The 16,877-nt window shown below is 46.9% G+C and overlaps 2 protein-coding genes across 3 annotated transcripts in view; both read right to left on the bottom strand.

The window, feature by feature from the left end:
• The window catches only part of LOC129865228 (transmembrane protease serine 9-like), a 16,600-nt gene extending 16,174 nt beyond the window's left edge, over positions 1–426 (bottom strand). For both annotated transcript variants that reach the window (XM_055937830.1, XM_055937831.1), the window contains exons 1-2: positions 175–426; positions 7–79 (exon numbers count right to left, since the gene is read on the bottom strand). In XM_055937830.1, the coding sequence (XP_055793805.1) occupies positions 7–79; positions 175–235 (134 nt within the window). In that variant the 5' untranslated portion in view covers positions 236–426. The remainder of the gene's footprint in view (positions 1–6; positions 80–174) is intronic.
• An 88-nt stretch (positions 427–514) lies between these two features.
• LOC129865227 (protein O-mannosyl-transferase TMTC1-like) overlaps positions 515–16,877 on the bottom strand; it is a 100,392-nt gene continuing 84,029 nt past the window's right edge. The window contains exons 9-19 of the mRNA XM_055937829.1: positions 14,845–15,012; positions 12,453–12,566; positions 8,860–9,003; positions 7,611–7,719; positions 7,006–7,108; positions 6,743–6,878; positions 6,510–6,654; positions 6,229–6,366; positions 3,281–3,403; positions 1,841–1,918; positions 515–1,694 (exon numbers count right to left, since the gene is read on the bottom strand). Of these exons, the coding sequence (XP_055793804.1) occupies positions 1,572–1,694; positions 1,841–1,918; positions 3,281–3,403; positions 6,229–6,366; positions 6,510–6,654; positions 6,743–6,878; positions 7,006–7,108; positions 7,611–7,719; positions 8,860–9,003; positions 12,453–12,566; positions 14,845–15,012 (1,381 nt within the window). The 3' untranslated portion in view covers positions 515–1,571. The remainder of the gene's footprint in view (positions 1,695–1,840; positions 1,919–3,280; positions 3,404–6,228; positions 6,367–6,509; positions 6,655–6,742; positions 6,879–7,005; positions 7,109–7,610; positions 7,720–8,859; positions 9,004–12,452; positions 12,567–14,844; positions 15,013–16,877) is intronic.

A 16,877-nucleotide genomic window follows, 5' to 3' on the forward strand; every position in this document is an offset into this window, starting at 1 on the left:
CCACCCGCATTTCCCTCTTCTGTTCCGTTCAATGCACCATTTGGAAGATTCTGTACAATTTCAGTCTGGTTAAGTACATCTAAAGAGAATGGTCAAAAATCACAGAAGCATCCCCATTTACTCAATCAAGTCACTACAACAAAACTAGAACGAAAATCAATGTGTTGCCCTTACCGTGCTGGATTCCAAGCCCCAACACAGACAGATACACAATTAGGAAAACACACATTTTCATCCAAAGTGCATTAAAAACTTGATTGGCTTAAGACTGATGGCCCAATCGGAATAAAAGTGACACAGGTAAATGACACTTGACAATGTGCCTTTCTACTGTCAAGCACTCATCAGCTTCCCACGCTGCACCTGCCACCATCATCACCTAATTAGATTTCTTAGCATGTAATGCACCCACTAGGCCAGATGAGGGCAGTATAGATCCATTTCATATGACTCTTCCATCACAACGGTAGGGCAACTTCAATTTATCAGACACCTCAGCACGCACCGACACCAGTTAAAAAACATACATTTATTTGTATGGTGCAAATCAATCTCAGTCATTGCACTAGTCAGTTCGTCTTTATCCTGTTGTACATTCCACATCAAACATTCATTCGCGATCATCATAGCAACATCAACAGCAACAAATAATACAGAGCTTCAGAAATGTTGAGCGGATCAGAGGGTCAGTGTTAGGCCTTAGGAGGAGTCTATAGACACTAGCTTACTTGTACTTGTGGAAGGCTACATTGAGCAGACGTTGCTTGCTTCTCAGAGGCTCTGAAATAGCTTGAGGTTAAAAGCACATGTTGTCAATGTGTTCACGGAGCACACCGATACCTTGTCTTATAACAGGGCTTATGTATCCCAGGCAAGCTCAGGCTAAGGGGTTGCAGGGACCACATTTGAGTCAAGGCAAGCCCATCCCTAAGCACGGATATACAGTGACTTCAGCAAACTGTCCTTCATGTTGGCAAAATGCAATTTGTCTTCCAGCTAGAATGATATTGTTGGAGCATTTACAGTGAACATGACACCCTGTACATTTCAAAATCTCAACATGGGTTTACTTATGGTTTTGCTCATCAGCAGAGATGAGGGAAGTGATCACAGATGTAGAGCCTAAAACAGGATTTAACATGAAATTAAATACAAAAACAAATCAAACTAAACAAAACATTTTCAAAAGCAGATCAGTTTGTTTGAAGCGTTTTCAGGCTGGGCGATGTGTGGAGCTCGCGGTACTGTCTTAAAGAGAGCTGATCCAGTCTGCTCCAATTTGAAGTGCTGCTGGCTGAATCTCCATCTCCACTCCTTAGGGTCCTCTCTCCATCTGCTTCCCCCAGAATGTGACTCCCGTCACAGGCTTAACCAGCCTCATGCTCCCCTGGAAGCTCCATCACCCCCAGTCTGCTTCCATACCCTGCAACCCTGTCATGTTCACCATAATCTCACATCATCAACCAGGTAGGTTGACTTAAGGAAGGTATTTTTTTAACCGTACTGTTGGGGCATCCAGGGTCCTTGGTCCCCAACTCATGCCCAGGATAGTGCTGTGTCTCTGGGTTAGTCTAGGCTCCGGTCAGCCTCCTCTCCAGCCGGTCCAGCTTGGCCAGGTTCTCCTTCAGCAGCTTGGAGCCAGGGGTTAGGATCAGGGCCCTCTGGTAGTACTTCCTGGCTGCTGCATAGTCTCCCTGCAGTGGATCAAATACAGACATTTATCAGCTCTCATCCTTTGCCGTATATGCTTGATATGCAATTCCGGTATAATCAAAGACTTGATGGCTTGTAAAATGGCTTTTGACGTATGCAAATTAACTCTAGTGTGTAGTCGTAGTACCTTGATATGTTGAATTCCTCCCATGTTCATCCAAGCCTGCGATTGGTCAGGTTTTAGTTCCACTACCAGCTTGTAGCTCTGTAATGAAGACCACGCATACCTTAATATAAAGTAGTTACAACCAACGATCACTAGGTGGCAGTAGGGTTCTTATGCTCGGACTATAAAGTGAATACTACGGGAGAAAAGTTGACTTAGAAGATTACGGAAACTTTAAAATCGGCGCAACATGTTGTGTGTCTTCGAACACCAAAAACCCTGAAACAATAGAATATGAAATCAAAATACCACAAGCAGACATTGGATCCGTTTCAACATTGTCAACCACCACACCCCAAAGCCCGCATGATCTCAATTGGCCCTTTTGTGCCTTTTCTTAGAAGGGGAACAACACCCGAACAAGAGCTGGAGCCCTGGCGCCCGGCCAAGACCCACTGAGAGACAAAACTGCAGAGTTTATCTCTAAAAGAAACCCTGAGAATAAACTGTTCAACATAGCAGGCCTTTGTTGACTTCCTGAACTGAAGAAAGACGGAGAGATGGAGGGAGAGAAAAGGGAGTGAGAGAGTGGAAAGGGAGAGAGAGACACAGGGAGGGAGTGGAAAGACAGAGAGACCTGCTCTCTAAGTAAAGAGAGAGAGGGAAGAGAGACCTGCTGTATAAGCAGAGAGAGTTCAGCACGAGGACAAAACGAAAGAAAGACGGAGGGGAGAGAAAGAAGGTTATCTTAGGACACACACTCTCTCTTGTGAGAAGTGTGGTTGGGGGGAAATGGGCTTATTTGTTGATGCAGATAGTGGAGGAGATATGGTGTTATTTTAGCGACAAGGGGGGGAAATATCAAGGCAGCGAAAGGCCTGGAACGCTGTTTGATGTGATTTTATTTGCAAACTTTGTATCTCTTCTCTCTCTCAAGTGTGTCCGCTTGAACAGGAGAAAAAAAGCGCCCGGCGCTTAGAAGATCCACAGGCACCCTTGAAACCCCTGCAGATAATATACTTCATGTAGGAGATGCAAATCGTGTTGTTTTTAGGGAATATACCTAAAAATATGTTATTTTCTTTATTCCTAGTAGCTTTCGTGGAGATTGGGATATATGAGCCAATTAGTGGTTTCGTTTTGTAAGAGGTAAAGGTTGAGGTTATAGGAGGTTCTAAAGTTATTCAGAGGTGAAAGGAGAGAAAAGAAAAGAAAAGGGAAAGGTGGATAATGAGGGCGAGAGAGGGGTTATGCCAGTGAGGAGGGAGAGAGAGAGGGTGTCATGTTGAGGAAGGAGACAAAGTGAATTAGGTTGGAGAGGTTGAAACATTAGTGCATGAGGAGAGAGGGAGTCTGAGGGAGAAAAGTATACAGCGTAATGAGGTGTGTGTGTGTGTGTGTGTGTGTGCGTGCGTGCGTGCGTGTGCGTGTGCGTGCGTGTGCGTGCGTAGCCTCCTGTACCTCGAAGGCTCTGTCCAGCTGGTTCATCTCTCTGAGCTGGTTGCCCTTGGAGAAGTGAAGCTCTGCCCTGACAGACATGTCTAAGGGGTTTTGCAGTAGTGCCTTGTCTAGAGCATCCAGAGCCTGAAGGAAGAGGAGAGAATTAGTACACATATACAGAGGTTACCACACACACACACACACACACACACACACACACACACACACACACACACACACACACACACACACACACACACACGCACACACACACACACGTGCATACACACACACACGCACCCACACTGGGATCCTGATGGTGTGTGGAGACAGTTTCAGAGTGTTCTCATGAGTAAAGCTCAACCACGACATTACTTCTGTTTCTCGACTGTATCCCCAGTGTTACACTAGTGTACACACCCTTCCATGGCTAGGGATAGACTTCCATGGCTAGGGATAGACTTCCATGGCTATGGGATAGACTTCCATGGCTATGGGATAGACTTCCATGGCTATGGGATAGACTTCCATGGCTATGGGATAGACTTCCATGGCTATGGGATAGACTTCCATGGCTATGGGATAGACTTCCATGGCTATGGGATAGACTTCCATGGCTATGGGATAGACTTCCATGGCTATGGGATAGACTTCCATGGCTAGGGATAGACTTCCATGGCTAGGGATAGACTTCCATGGCTAGGGATAGACTTCCATGGCTAGGGATAGACTTCCATGGCTAGGGATAGACTTCCATGGCTAGGGATAGACTTCCATGGCTAGGGATAGACTTCCATTGCTAGGGATAGACTTCCATGGCTAGGGATGACAGTGAGGACTTGTGAAGAGCAGAATGTCATTTTAACCTAAAGCCCCAGCAGCCTTGACCCCAAGTCAGAGCAGGTCCACTGAGGCCATGGTCCAGTGAGTCCCAGGAGCCGGGCCACAGAACTGGAAACACAAAAGTCTGAGGCTTTTTTGATAAAACACCGGGCTAAATCCTCATCGGAAATGTACCATGACATATCAGAGAGAGACAGACTCGTCATTCACTGGCTGATGAGCAGAGAAAAAGTCGTCAGAGAGATTTTTAAAAAAGAAAAGAAGAGAGTGAGGCTGATTATAGTGGTAGACAGTGTTCTGTGGAGAGAGAGAGCGAGAGAGAGCGGAAAGCTCAGAGATTTGAAGGGGACAGAAAAGAACGAGGAAGAGAGAGGTGGGAATTCAATGTAATTTACTTTTGCCTCTGGGAGAGAGAAGTCTCATCCTTGAGATAACATAAATATCCTCAGTCGCTTTTATTTTCCCTTCCCTTTGACAGAAAGAGAGAGAGAGAAAAAAGCATGTATAAAACCCCCATTAAGGGGATATGGAGATCGTGTAGCTAACAGATCTGGAAGCATAGCAGTATCCCTGGTGAGTTAGTATGTAGACACTAGACAGAAACACACTAAGACTATCCAAAGGGAGGATGGTGTAATATTCACTCTGTCTTCTGTCTGAGAGACTTAGAGAAAATAAACGTCCTCTAGCCCTACTGATTGCACTGGAATCGTCTCGATCTACTAAATGTCGCGCTTGGTTCATAGAACCATGGCTACACGAGTAAACTCCGATCTCCGGTAAATGCGGTCGTGACAAACAGAGCGCTTTCTTTTTTTCGTCCTACAAGTTCGGCTCTAACCTTTGACCGGTCGGAGCTATTAGCTATTATGACCCCATCACCGAAAGCCGTGACTCTCAGCAACATGGACGTACCTGCCGTTTCCCTCTACGGCGCTCACAAGCTGCGCAGGACACGTTGGAACGGACTGTGACAAAATCCCATTTGAAAGCAATGCAGATCTTCTTCCCAATAACTTTCACAAGCATTTCAGTGAGTACATACCGTAAATCCTTTAGATCGAAAGGTGGCCTCCCTGATTTGACATATCTTAGTGTGTTACTATGTTTATTGAGATAATGGCAGTAAGGCCAAGTTCAACATTTTCCTCAAACAATATTTTTTGTTTTGTTGATGATACTACCAGGTGTCCTAAAATAGAGAATCAAATAGCTTGATGGACTATGTTATTACTGTCCTAAACAAATGATATGTGTTAGGCCCAGGAGGCTGGTGGCACCTTAATGGGGGAGGACGGCTCGTGGTAATGACTGGAGTGGAATTAGTAGAATGGTATCAAATACATCAAACGTGTTTGAGGCCATTCCATTCGCGCCGTTCCAGCCATTATTATGAGCCGTCCTCCCCTCAGCAGCCTCCACTGGTGTTAGGGTAACATATAATAGAGAAAATGCATAGAAAAATTGGTGTTCTGAATAAAAAAGCGATTGTCAATATTTTTATACCCAAGCGGTCCCCAGAGGGGGGAAAAAGGCCTTATCTTGCCGGTCCCTGGCACAAAAAAAGGCCGGTCCCTGCCGGTCCCTGGCACAAAAAAGTTTGCTGCTCTAGTCAGCCCCCTACACCACCTCTGTTATTTTAGGAAGGAAGTACTATTTTTAGCAGCGAGGCTAAATCTCAAATAGCACCCAATTCCGTATAAGTAGTGCACTACACAGGGATAAGGGTGCCATTTGAGACACAAAGATTACATCCATTCTGTTAGAGTGTCTACAGATGAGCCCCCAGAGACGGAGGGATGGAATGAGGGATGGAACCAGGGACGGCGGTGGAGGAGGAGGAGAATGTAATCAGGATGGAGAGATGAAGTAAAGGATGAACGATCAGTGTGAACAGAAGGGGATGGGATCCTGTGAGACTCGGAGGAGACATCATCTAGATGTGATGGGTTTCCATAGCAACCACTGTTTCCGCAGCGATCACCGTTGCTGACCCTGAGGGGATAAGGATTGTTCTGTTTTTCTTGACCGTCTCGGTCCTTCGCCCATCCCCCTCTCTATTCTTCTTACTCTTTCCCGTTCTTTCTTTCAAAGGCAGACACCACAGACCCAAACAACACACTCACCTCTGTGTTGTTGCCTCGTTTGCTGTAGATGGCAGACAGTAGGCGGTAACACTCGATGCAGCTCCCCTGCTTCGATATGATGCCCAGAGTCATCTTCTCTGCCTCTTTAGAGCGGCCTGCCATGGCTAACACTTGTGCCTGTATAGGGAGAGAGAGAGAGGGAGGAAGGGAGAGGGCAATTCAGGGCCAGACATCTGTGCTGTCCTGGTATGACTGCAGCATGTGGCGCGTACATGCCTGCATGTGTGTGTGCCTGCGTCTGTGTGTGTGTTGTGCCTCACCAGAGCCAGCCAGATATCGGTGCTATCTGGCTGTAGCGTAGCCGCCTCGCGGTACACCTGCAGAGCCTCCTCATAGCGTCCTGTGTTGTAGTACAGCGCCCCTAGTGGCGTCAGGATGTCCACCTTCCTCGTCACCTGCAGGGCCCTGGGGTCAAAGGTCAGATAGTGTTGCTCTCGTTTTGACTTGTGAATCTCTGCCATATTACCAAATTGGTTGTGACCTCTTAACTCACTTTTTGTACCAAGACTCCGCCTCCTTGTTCTCACTGGAGGAGCGAAGGAGGCGGCCCAAGTTTACCATGGCGACGTAGTGCGCCGGCTTGAGACGCACGGCATGCTGGTAGTGGGCTGCCGCCAGATCGCCTTCTCCTATTGAGAGAAGAGTGAGAGAGAAAGAGAGACAGAGAGTGAGAGAAAGAGAGAGGTGTGAGTAAGCAAAAAGTTTATTTGCAGACAGATCAACACTCTCCTCTCCCACCAACCCGACAGAACTCACCGGTATCGACCAGAAACACTCCGTAGTTATTATGCAGGTCCGAGCTGTCCGGGCAGCTCTCTATGCCTTGAAGATAAACGTCATTGGCCTCCGCAAACCGCTTCTATAATAAAAAGAATACGAGATCAATAAAATAGTTATATTGAATTATTGAGTATGAGCTGATGTCATGTGTGAAATTGTGGCTACGCTGAGATAAGGTTAGAGAGAGCCTGTGGTAATAGAAGGTTAGGGAGTCAGTGAGTGTGTTTAATTGAACAAGCCAAAATAATGGCGCAGAGACTGGAGTTCCCGGCAGCAAGATTAATGATCTACAGCGAATTTTAATTGAATTCTGAATCCATGGAAAGGGGGGAAGGGGGGGACATAGCTCACATTGCCTAACATGCTCTTTCAAAAGTGTGTGTGTGAGAGAATGTGTGTATTTTTGTGTGTGTGTATGCAACTAGTGCATAGATTGAGACATCACTGGAATGGCGTGTGTATTACCTGCAAAGCGTGTGTGTGTGTGTGTGTGTGTGTGTGTGTGTGTGTGTGTGTGTGTGTGTGTGTGTGTGTGTGTGTGTGTGTGTGTGTGTGTGTGCGTGCATGTACGTGTGTGTTACCTGCTCTGCATAAAGTGATGCTAGACTGGAGTAGGCGTCAGCGAAGTGTGGACCGAACCGAATGGAGTCTCTCAACAGAGCCTCTGCCTCTTCCTTCTTCCCTTGGGACCTGAAATAACATCATCATCGTCAACATCATCATATGGCTATGTTGTGTCCGTTCTCTGCTGACACACACACACCCGCTGTGTATCCATACAGTAGATGACCTGGAAATGGTGCCAGGTCCAGCAGGAGTAATGGGACTCCATGTTGGGTCTGTAGGCCTGAGGCTGTATGTTCACAGGTCGTAATTGAAAATATAGACCTGATGGATCTGTAGCGCAATAATGAAGTTAATTTGTTTCAACATTAGAGATAGCCACGCTAGCAGAAATGCGGCTGTGTGTGTGTGTGTGTGTGTGTGTGTGTGTGTGTGTGTGTGTGCGTGTGTGTGTGTGTTGCAAACACTTTACACTCCCATCAATGTTGATGTTGATGGATCTGTAGCGCAATAATGGAGATAATTTGTGTTGCCATTACTGCCATGTTTCTCCATTAGAGCTAGCCAGGCAAGCAGGAATGCTGCTGTGTGTGTACTACAAATACCTTACACGCCCATCAATGACAATAAGGTAGGTGGGGGCTATAATGCAGACAGTAAACAAACAGAGACAGAATACTCCCACTGTCCCGACTAACGCCAAGTCTGCTGCGCTGGTGTGTCTGTGTGTGTGTGTATGAAAGTGTTTTGTTGTTCTAACAAGCCCCCCCTAAGCCCCTCCTCTTTGTGTCAACCCAGTGATTTCATGAGTGCTGTTTATCTCTGTGTTAAACAAATGTTTTTCCAATCAGCCTCCTGCCAGAGTGACAGGGATGAGTAGAGCAGAGTAGTGTTGATGATGTGACTCACACAAACACACACACACACCCCTAATGAGCAACAAGCAGAACAGCTCGCCATCACGTGTCTAAAATATTACCCCTCAGCGCTATGACTGTGTGAGAAAGAACAGACACAGCATTCTGCTAATGTAAGCCATTTATCCTCAGGTAGGGCACTGTGTGTCCCTCGTTATGTGAGCTGCAGGAACAGTGTGTGTACGAATGAATGGGGTGCGAGCCTTGTGCCGAGACCTCTGAGTGCACGCACAATGTGTGTGTGTGTGTGTGTGTGTGTGTGTGTGTGTGTGTGTGTGTGTGTGCGCATGCCGTCTGCACATGCATGTGTGTGTATATGCATGCAGGTGTGTGTGTGTGTACATCCTACTTGAGCAGGTTTCCCAGGTTGAACAGGGCTCTGTTGTGCTGGGGGTTGGTGTCCAGGGCGGTCCTGTAGTAGTGCTCGGCATCCTCTGGGTGGCGTGTCAGAGTACCCAGGTTGTTCATGGCACTGGCATGGCGAGGGCACAACCTGGAGAGGTTAGAGGAGGGGGAAGGGAGGAGGAAAGGAGAAGAGCAGGAAAGTGGTTCAGGGAGAGGAGGAGGGGGGGGGAATCACATTTAGTGATGACCGCTAATGGTTGAAAAGGTGCCTGATCGGTCTGGTCCTTGAAATCAATGCCGATGACAGGAAGCAATTTAGCACTTTGGGGATATGTGACCCTTCTCATGTATCCTTACATGACCCCCAAAGCGATACAAGAAGACGACATGACCCCCATGATACCGTCATTAGGATGAGTGGTTGTTATCCTGATAATGGTTATCGTACACAAAATGGCTTCTGTAAATCAATCATTCTAGAGTGTCTGAATAAGGCATGAAACGCCCTTAAAGAGCATTGAGTGCTTTTAGAAAGGACCGGGTCAAAGGTGGCATGTAATTGCAAATCCATTTGAATTATTAGTGCCATAACTGTGAGAGACACTCATCACAACGCCGGGGGCGAGAGGTTAAACAACGCCACGACAACCGTGTCCATTTCCATGGCAACTCAGGCTCCTTTCCATTGGCTAACGAGTCACAGTTTACGTCGCCTTTCAGTGTGAAACGGCCTAGAAAGGAAGCAGTGTGGACTTAGTGGCACGCACACTGCCGTGAGCACACTATTGATCCCCGCACACACCATCCCCCAATCTAATGTCTAAGCAGGGGACCAGAACACTAAACCTGAAAAACAAACTAATAAAACAACCTCTAAAGAATGCAATAAAACCAACGACTCCAGGGTAACAACATCGCCTCTCTCTCTTACCACCTTTTAGCCCAAATGAAAAACAAGAAAAATGAGCTGCGAAACTCATTTGAATTGGAGGTATATTGCCCGAGGGTTAAACTTTGTTGTCTGAAAGAAAGGCACCCTATTCCAGAAGTACTTGAAGAAATGAGGAGATGGTAATGTCATTGGCCAATGACTGTAGAATGTAACATATAATGCCTCGCCCAGTAGACTGTAGACCAATCGCGTTCACGTTGTCATGCTGCGTCACGCGGTTGCTAAGTTAAGCGTCACGCAATCCCTTCTCCCTACGTCATGTCCCGATTTCAAAGCTATATGCTATTAAAGAGAACGTTATTATTAAAGTTATTATCTCACGTCTTGGTAATATTTGTAATGTTGTTTTTCTTGTTCACGTAATTCATGCTAATATTGGGTTTTTGAGCTAGGGCCCAATTGACTCCCACTTGTCCAGAATGTCCCAGATGTCCCATTGACAACGTACAAGCAACATACACAATAGCCGTTAAGAAACAAATGGAATTTACCATCTCTTCATTTCTTAAAGTCTTTCTGCCTATTCCCTATACAGTACACGACCTTTGACAGAACCCGATGGGAACTGGTCGAAGGTAGTGGACTATATAGAGAAAAGGGTACCATTTCAGAGCAGCCTCTGTGTAGAGAGTCATGTGGTTTGGAGTGGGATAAAAGCAGTAAAGGGTTCTGGACAGGATTATAACAGCACACTTTTCCTGTTGCTATATGTAGATACAGGCAGGAGAAGGCATTAGTGGGGAACAGGAAAAGAGAGTGAGGGGGAGCACACTTCTGCTAGTCTGTCTTTAACTACATGGAGGGATGAGACAGAGATAGGAAAAGGGGGAGGAAAGTGGATGAAATGATTTGGTATTCGGAGGATGGAGAGATGGATGGATAGGGGGATGAGGAATATAGAAATCGGGGAATGGAACTGATGGAGGTCTGAGATATGCATCCCTATACACACACAAACACTCTAGCTAAGCCGGCTCACGGAGCATCCTTCAGTGAGCGTCTACATCTCTGCCAGGGGGAATAGAAAGGTAAAAGAACAAACTGCAGAAAGAGAAAAGAATGATCCCACTGGACCTAAACCCTTCTGTCCAAATAAGTCAAACTGGCTCTAGCTAGCCCCTGGCACACTGGAAGAGAGGAGAGAGGAGGGGAGAGAAGAGAGGGGAGGAGGGACGGGACATGGAGTGAAGGGGGAGGAGGGAAAACAGGCAGAGGGGAGAGAAGAGAGGGGAGGGGGGAAGGGAGGAGGGGGGAAGGGAGGAGGTGGGAAGGGGGGAAGGGGGGAAGGGAGGAGAAGCAGGAGGGGAGAGAAGCGAGAGGAGGAGGGACGGGACATGGAGGGAAGGGGGAGGAGGGAAAACAGGCGGAGGGGAGAGAAGAGAGGGGAGGGGGGAAGGGAGGAGGTGGGAGGTGGGAAGGGGGGAGGAGGGAAGGGAGGAGAGATAAGCGAGTGGAGGAGGGACGGGACAAGGAGGGAAGGGGGAGGAGGGAAAACAGGCGGAGGGGAGAGAAGAGAGAGGAGGGGAGAAGGGAGGAGAAGCAGGAGGGGAGAGAGACTCAGATACAGCAGTAGACATACACAGCATGATTTCCTTGCTCCTGTCAGTCAAATACTGATGACTGAGACAAACAAACTCTCTCACACACACCCGCACAATTACACAGACAAAATGACAGAGCACTGAAAGGATCATCAGTTATGACTCAAGAAGAATGGAGGGTGGTAGTGTGGAGGGAAGAGAGGGGGACGAGAAAAAGGGAAAGCTGGACTGGGGGGTAAATATATAGCCCTCTGGGCCAGGGCCAGTGACAGGCAGAACAAATGGATCCCCTCTTTCATTAGGTACAGCGCTGTGTGTTTGTGTCTCACTGAGATGAATGGGGTGCAAGCATCGAGCTGAGACAAGGCCATTACATGCTTGAGAATATGCAATCTAGTGTGTGTCTGTGTGTGCAAGCAAGAGAGCGTGTGTGCGTGCGCGCCTTTATGCATTTATGTGCAGCAAACAGAGTTCCTCCTGATTTAATGAAAGAGTGTTTTGTAATTAATTGAGGGGGCGGACCATCAACCTACGATAATCAATAATGTGTCTCCTACTTAAATGAATGAATTCTAGTTAGGCCTGGAGGTACAGTCTAGACATTATAGGGACGACATGCCATATTAAGAAAGATGTCCTCCCTTTGTCCTGGAGCAAGGGCGAAGAACTGTTTTCCGTTGAGACCTACCTGACCGTTTCATGACCGCTTGCTGATTGAGGTTTGGAGCCAAGCTTTCAATGGGGTTTCTTCGCCTTTCTCAGTTGGTTTTCTTACCTCGAACGTAATTTGGACTGTAGCTTGAAAACTTTCATGTCCTGGGGTGGGTGAAGTCACCTGAGGTTCCAAACACGCCCTGAGAACCTAGACTGTGGTTTTGGCAGAATGACCGTATCCCTGAACGTTGAAAGCTGATGGTGTTATTGTGGTTGAGGAATGATTGTGGTTTGGCGGGACTGTGTCCAATTGACATGGTGATCAGGATGAAACACCTAAATTCCATCTTATTCCTGTAGTTTTACATTCTTGGACACTGAGATTGACTTTAGAGCAGATTTGTAGTGGCGTACAGCAAATGCTCTGCCATTATGGACACTATAACTGACCTGAGAGCAGTTTTGTAGTGGTGGATGGCCTCTTGGTGGCGCCCTCTGTCTTTCAGGAAGTTGGCATAGTTGTAGTGAACCTTGGCGTTGTGAGGCAACGTCTGGATGCCAGACCTGTAGAGAGAGAGAGAGGATGAGGGGGAAAGTAGGAGAGGCAGTGAAACAGATGAACATAACACACCCACACCAAACCACACCCACACCAAACCACACCCCCACCAAACCACACCCCCACCAAACCACACCCCCACCAAACCACACCCCCACCAAACCACACCCCCACCAAACCACACCCCCACCAAACCACACCCCCACCAAACCACACCCACACCAAACCACACCCACACCAAACCACACCCCCAAGACAACTCTCGTTTGGCTTCAGTCGTGGCAGCGAGCATTCTTAATGAGCAATCTTCAAAACAAGGCCAAGCCAGGAAGTGCAGTCGCCTTTTACTGCATGCGTTTGTCTCAAGTTCTATAAGTTATTGATGGTCTTTGCATTGTCATCAACTGCAATTCGACTGGGGGCACTGAATTTGCTCGTCCTGGTCCATTGCGGATTGATACTACAGTTTAATAAAAAGCTTAGGCTACAGTAACGAGTGATAGTTAAAAAAAAAAAAATGTAATCCTGATATTTTCCCTCAATGTGTTTGGAGTGTTGACAGTCATCATTGTTGTAATTGGCTTCAATGAGCCTACATGTCTTTCCTCATCGCACTTCTCCTAAAATAAAAAATACTAGGCTCCTGTAAATTGTATATGTGTGGGGCACGTTCTCAAGAAGCAAAATATAGCCTAGGCCTACAGTTGATACTGCATTATAGGACTAAATCATTTAAATATGTTTGGAGAAGCGAGTCTTTGGTAACTGAATGAGAGGTGCTGTTTGGAGATGGGGATGGATACCTGAACAAGTGAAATTAAGAATGCAAGTAAGATTTGTTTATGTTTTAAGATGTGAGGTATATTTTTCACTCAAGGCACTCTGACGAATAGACCATTTTAACACCTTGTATGGATAGGCTAGGATAAAGGCAAGGATAAAAAAGACAATGCATTGCCATTGAACCAGCATTCGTTAGTAGCCTAGGCCTAAGGCAAGGGTAGCCTATGAAGGGCTTGGTCTTTAATCGTATAAACCAAAAAAAAGCAATCTGTTTTTTAAAACAACAATATTTCTACATTGGATGGGGTCAGAAGAATGAAATCATAAATCGCTTCTCTTGTCCCATGGCACTGTTTACACATGTAGGCCTAAATGTCTTCACGCATAACATTTGCACGTCTCTACAAAATACTATTATTGTATCCTATTTGCAAGGCAGATTCTCAACAACAACAAAAATCTGCCGTTGACATGGCATTATAGGACCGAATAGTTTGAAGGAGCGTGTCTTTTGTCAATGGACGAGGGCCGCTCTTTGAAAATGGAGATGAATAGCCTACTCGAACAAGTTCAATGAATTATGCAGGTATGTGAATTATGAATAATAAAAAGCACGAGGGCTAAAACCTCTCAAATATTTCAAAGCACTCTCAGTAGACCATTTATAACCCCTTTAAATCACAGGCTATTTGGCTAATGGCCGGGATAAAAATACACACCTTTGAGATGCTGCTAAACCAGCCTTCATTAAGAGGAGGGTAGGCTATGCTATGCTTGGTTTTTGGAGGGAAACCAATCATTTCTAACTACGGGATTCACCGGCACAAAAGGTACTGTGTCATGGCTGGATAGGCTGCCCTTCCGCTCTCCAAATCCAACTGTATTACTGTTAAGACCTGCTTTTGGTGGGTCTTAAAACGTCCCTGTAGCGTTGCATGAAATTGTCACTATTGCGCTTGTTTTTAAGGACACACCTCAAATATTACCCTCTCACTTCAGCGCAAGCTAGCTGATGTTAGACAAGTAAATTGCCTAGATCCCAGAATGAGAGATGGAGGGATGGAGGTAGGGAGGGATGAAATGAGGTGTCTTAGTAGCCTGTCCTTATCTGTTAGCGAGGCAGACAGAAAGAGGAATGGACAGATAAACAGCATGCGGCCTAGTCTGGGAGAGAGATAACGTCTGCTGAGGACATATACTGTAGATGGGGTCAGGGGGCGTGCATCCGTGTGTGTGTGTGTGTGTGTGCGCGATTAGCATGTAATCTGACCTTGCCATGTTCTAATAAACAGCTTTATATTCACACCCATTAATCCGGCTTGTAAAACAACATGGAAAGGAGAGAGTGTGGAAGGAAGGAGAGAGGAAGGGTAAATAGTGGGAGAGAGGAAGAGAAAATGTGCGTGGTAAGAGCAAGCCTCTCTAATGTGCTACTGGTGATAACTCAAGCCATTACATTAAATCAGGGCCTGACACACACACACACCCCATACCACTGACCTGAAGAGGGCCTCCCGGGACAGCCAGATGTCATTCTGCTGAACGGTCTTCCAGGAGAAGAGCAGGAGGAGCAGCAGCGTGGAGACGGTCAGGGCCGTGGTGCCCCAGCGACCCACCACAGAACACAACCTCCCCAGGCCATGGGCCACCAGGATACAGTAACCCATACTGGAGGAGGAGGGAGTAAAGGGGAGGGAGAGGGAGAGGGGAGTGAAGAAAGATGGGGATAAAAGGTCAGAGAGAAGAAGGGGAGTGAAGATGAGGTAGAGAGGAGTGGGGGAAGGAGACAGGATGGGGGGTAAGGGGAGAAGTTAGAGAAAGGTGTGTGAGTGAGGAGGGGAGGCAGGGAAAGAGAGGGGAGTTTGTAAAAGTAAAGAGGGGGAAGGGAGAGATGAAAGAGGAAGGAGAGGAGGGGAGCCGAAATGAGGGGGGATGGAAAGAGAGATGTCTTTCAATTATCTCCCACTCAATCATCTCCAGTCCAGTGCTGCAGAGTAAGTACATACATGACTAAGACTTTCTATTCATCCTGCTCTCAAAGACATTCACTACTCTGAGACCAATGTGCTTCTCTAGAGTTTTCCCTGGACAGGATTCGATAAGAAAACGACACAATAAAATGATACATTAGGAAAACGCCCCTTGCTAGAACAGGAAGCTCTCATTGGCCGCTCATACACTTCCTGTTTATGGTTAAGACGTCCCTGGTCGCCGTGTCCTGACAGTTTGAGCTAAACATAGCGTGATGAGCCGCTCCCTTAGGTGGAGTCTGATGGCTTTAACAGCACGTCCACACACATATGATGCATGTACACATGCACACACCAGTGAATGTGCACACACACAGACACACACAGAAAAGCAGGCCAGCGGACACACAAACACTGTGCATGTACACACACCTAAGAAAATGACGCGCTTTTCAGTTATCCAGAGTTCAAGAAGTCCTAGAAGTCTATCCAAGAATCCCTCCTCTCCAATCCCACAGTACCCTGTTTTTCCGCAGGAAATATAACATGGCTGCTTCCTTATAATCCCCTACCTCCCCAAACACACACACCTAAGACTGAACAAACCACATCTTCCACCCCAATGCTGTCTCACACCCCTGTGTGTGTGTGTGTGTGTGTGTGTGTGTCTGTGTGTGTGTGTGTGTATTAGCACAGGGCAAACAGGGGTCTCTCATTCCTTCCTCACCATTGCAGTTTCCACTACAAACCCAGACAGAAGGAAGGAAAGTGGGTGGACAAAATAAAACCAGGACAAAATAAAACAGAGGAAAATCAGCTTAAGAGAGAGAGAGAGACAGAATGTGAGAACAGGTTGAAAAAAAGAAAGGAGGCAGAAAATACGACGTTAAAAGTACGGATGTGACAGAACGAGACGGCGACAGACAGACAGAGGAGAAGAGCGAGAGAGGAGCCAAAGAGAGTGATTGAAACCGAGGGAGAATAAATGGGAGAGAGCTAGCAGCCAGCTATTTAAAGTCTGTCTGCTGATTTACAGTATCCTCCTGAGTGTGTGTGTCAGACAGAGAAAGGGAGACAGAGAGAGAAGAAAGAGCGAGAGAGCACCCAGACAGCCCCGGCAACCATCAGTCCTGCTTTAGACATTCTGCTGTCAGAGCTAACGGCCTAGCCAGTGCTAATATTTACCCTGGCGCACGGCACGCCCCTCCCCTCCCCCCAATCAGAGTCCTGGGTGGGTGGACAGGGATGAATGCCAGCCTAAGTGGGGACCTTGATATCACACGCTGGAATTCACTGAGCAGAAAACTATCCTCATTACAGGGGTCTGGCTGATAATACACAGTGGGGATATGGACACACACACACACACGTGCTTGAATGGAGGCACACACACTGCACAACTCCCCTCTGAGTACTGTGTGTGTGTGTGTTGTGCATTGTGCGTGAGTAAGCATAATAAGCCTTGAGGCCTGTGTGAAACAAAGCATGTGACATATGAGAGAAGTGCAGTCTCTCAGAATGACACGGTGTGTGTGTGTGTGTGTGTGTGTGTGTGTGTGTGTG

Source organism: Salvelinus fontinalis, chromosome 11, assembly GCF_029448725.1.
Source record: "Salvelinus fontinalis isolate EN_2023a chromosome 11, ASM2944872v1, whole genome shotgun sequence".
Classification (NCBI taxonomy): domain Eukaryota; kingdom Metazoa; phylum Chordata; class Actinopteri; order Salmoniformes; family Salmonidae; genus Salvelinus; species Salvelinus fontinalis.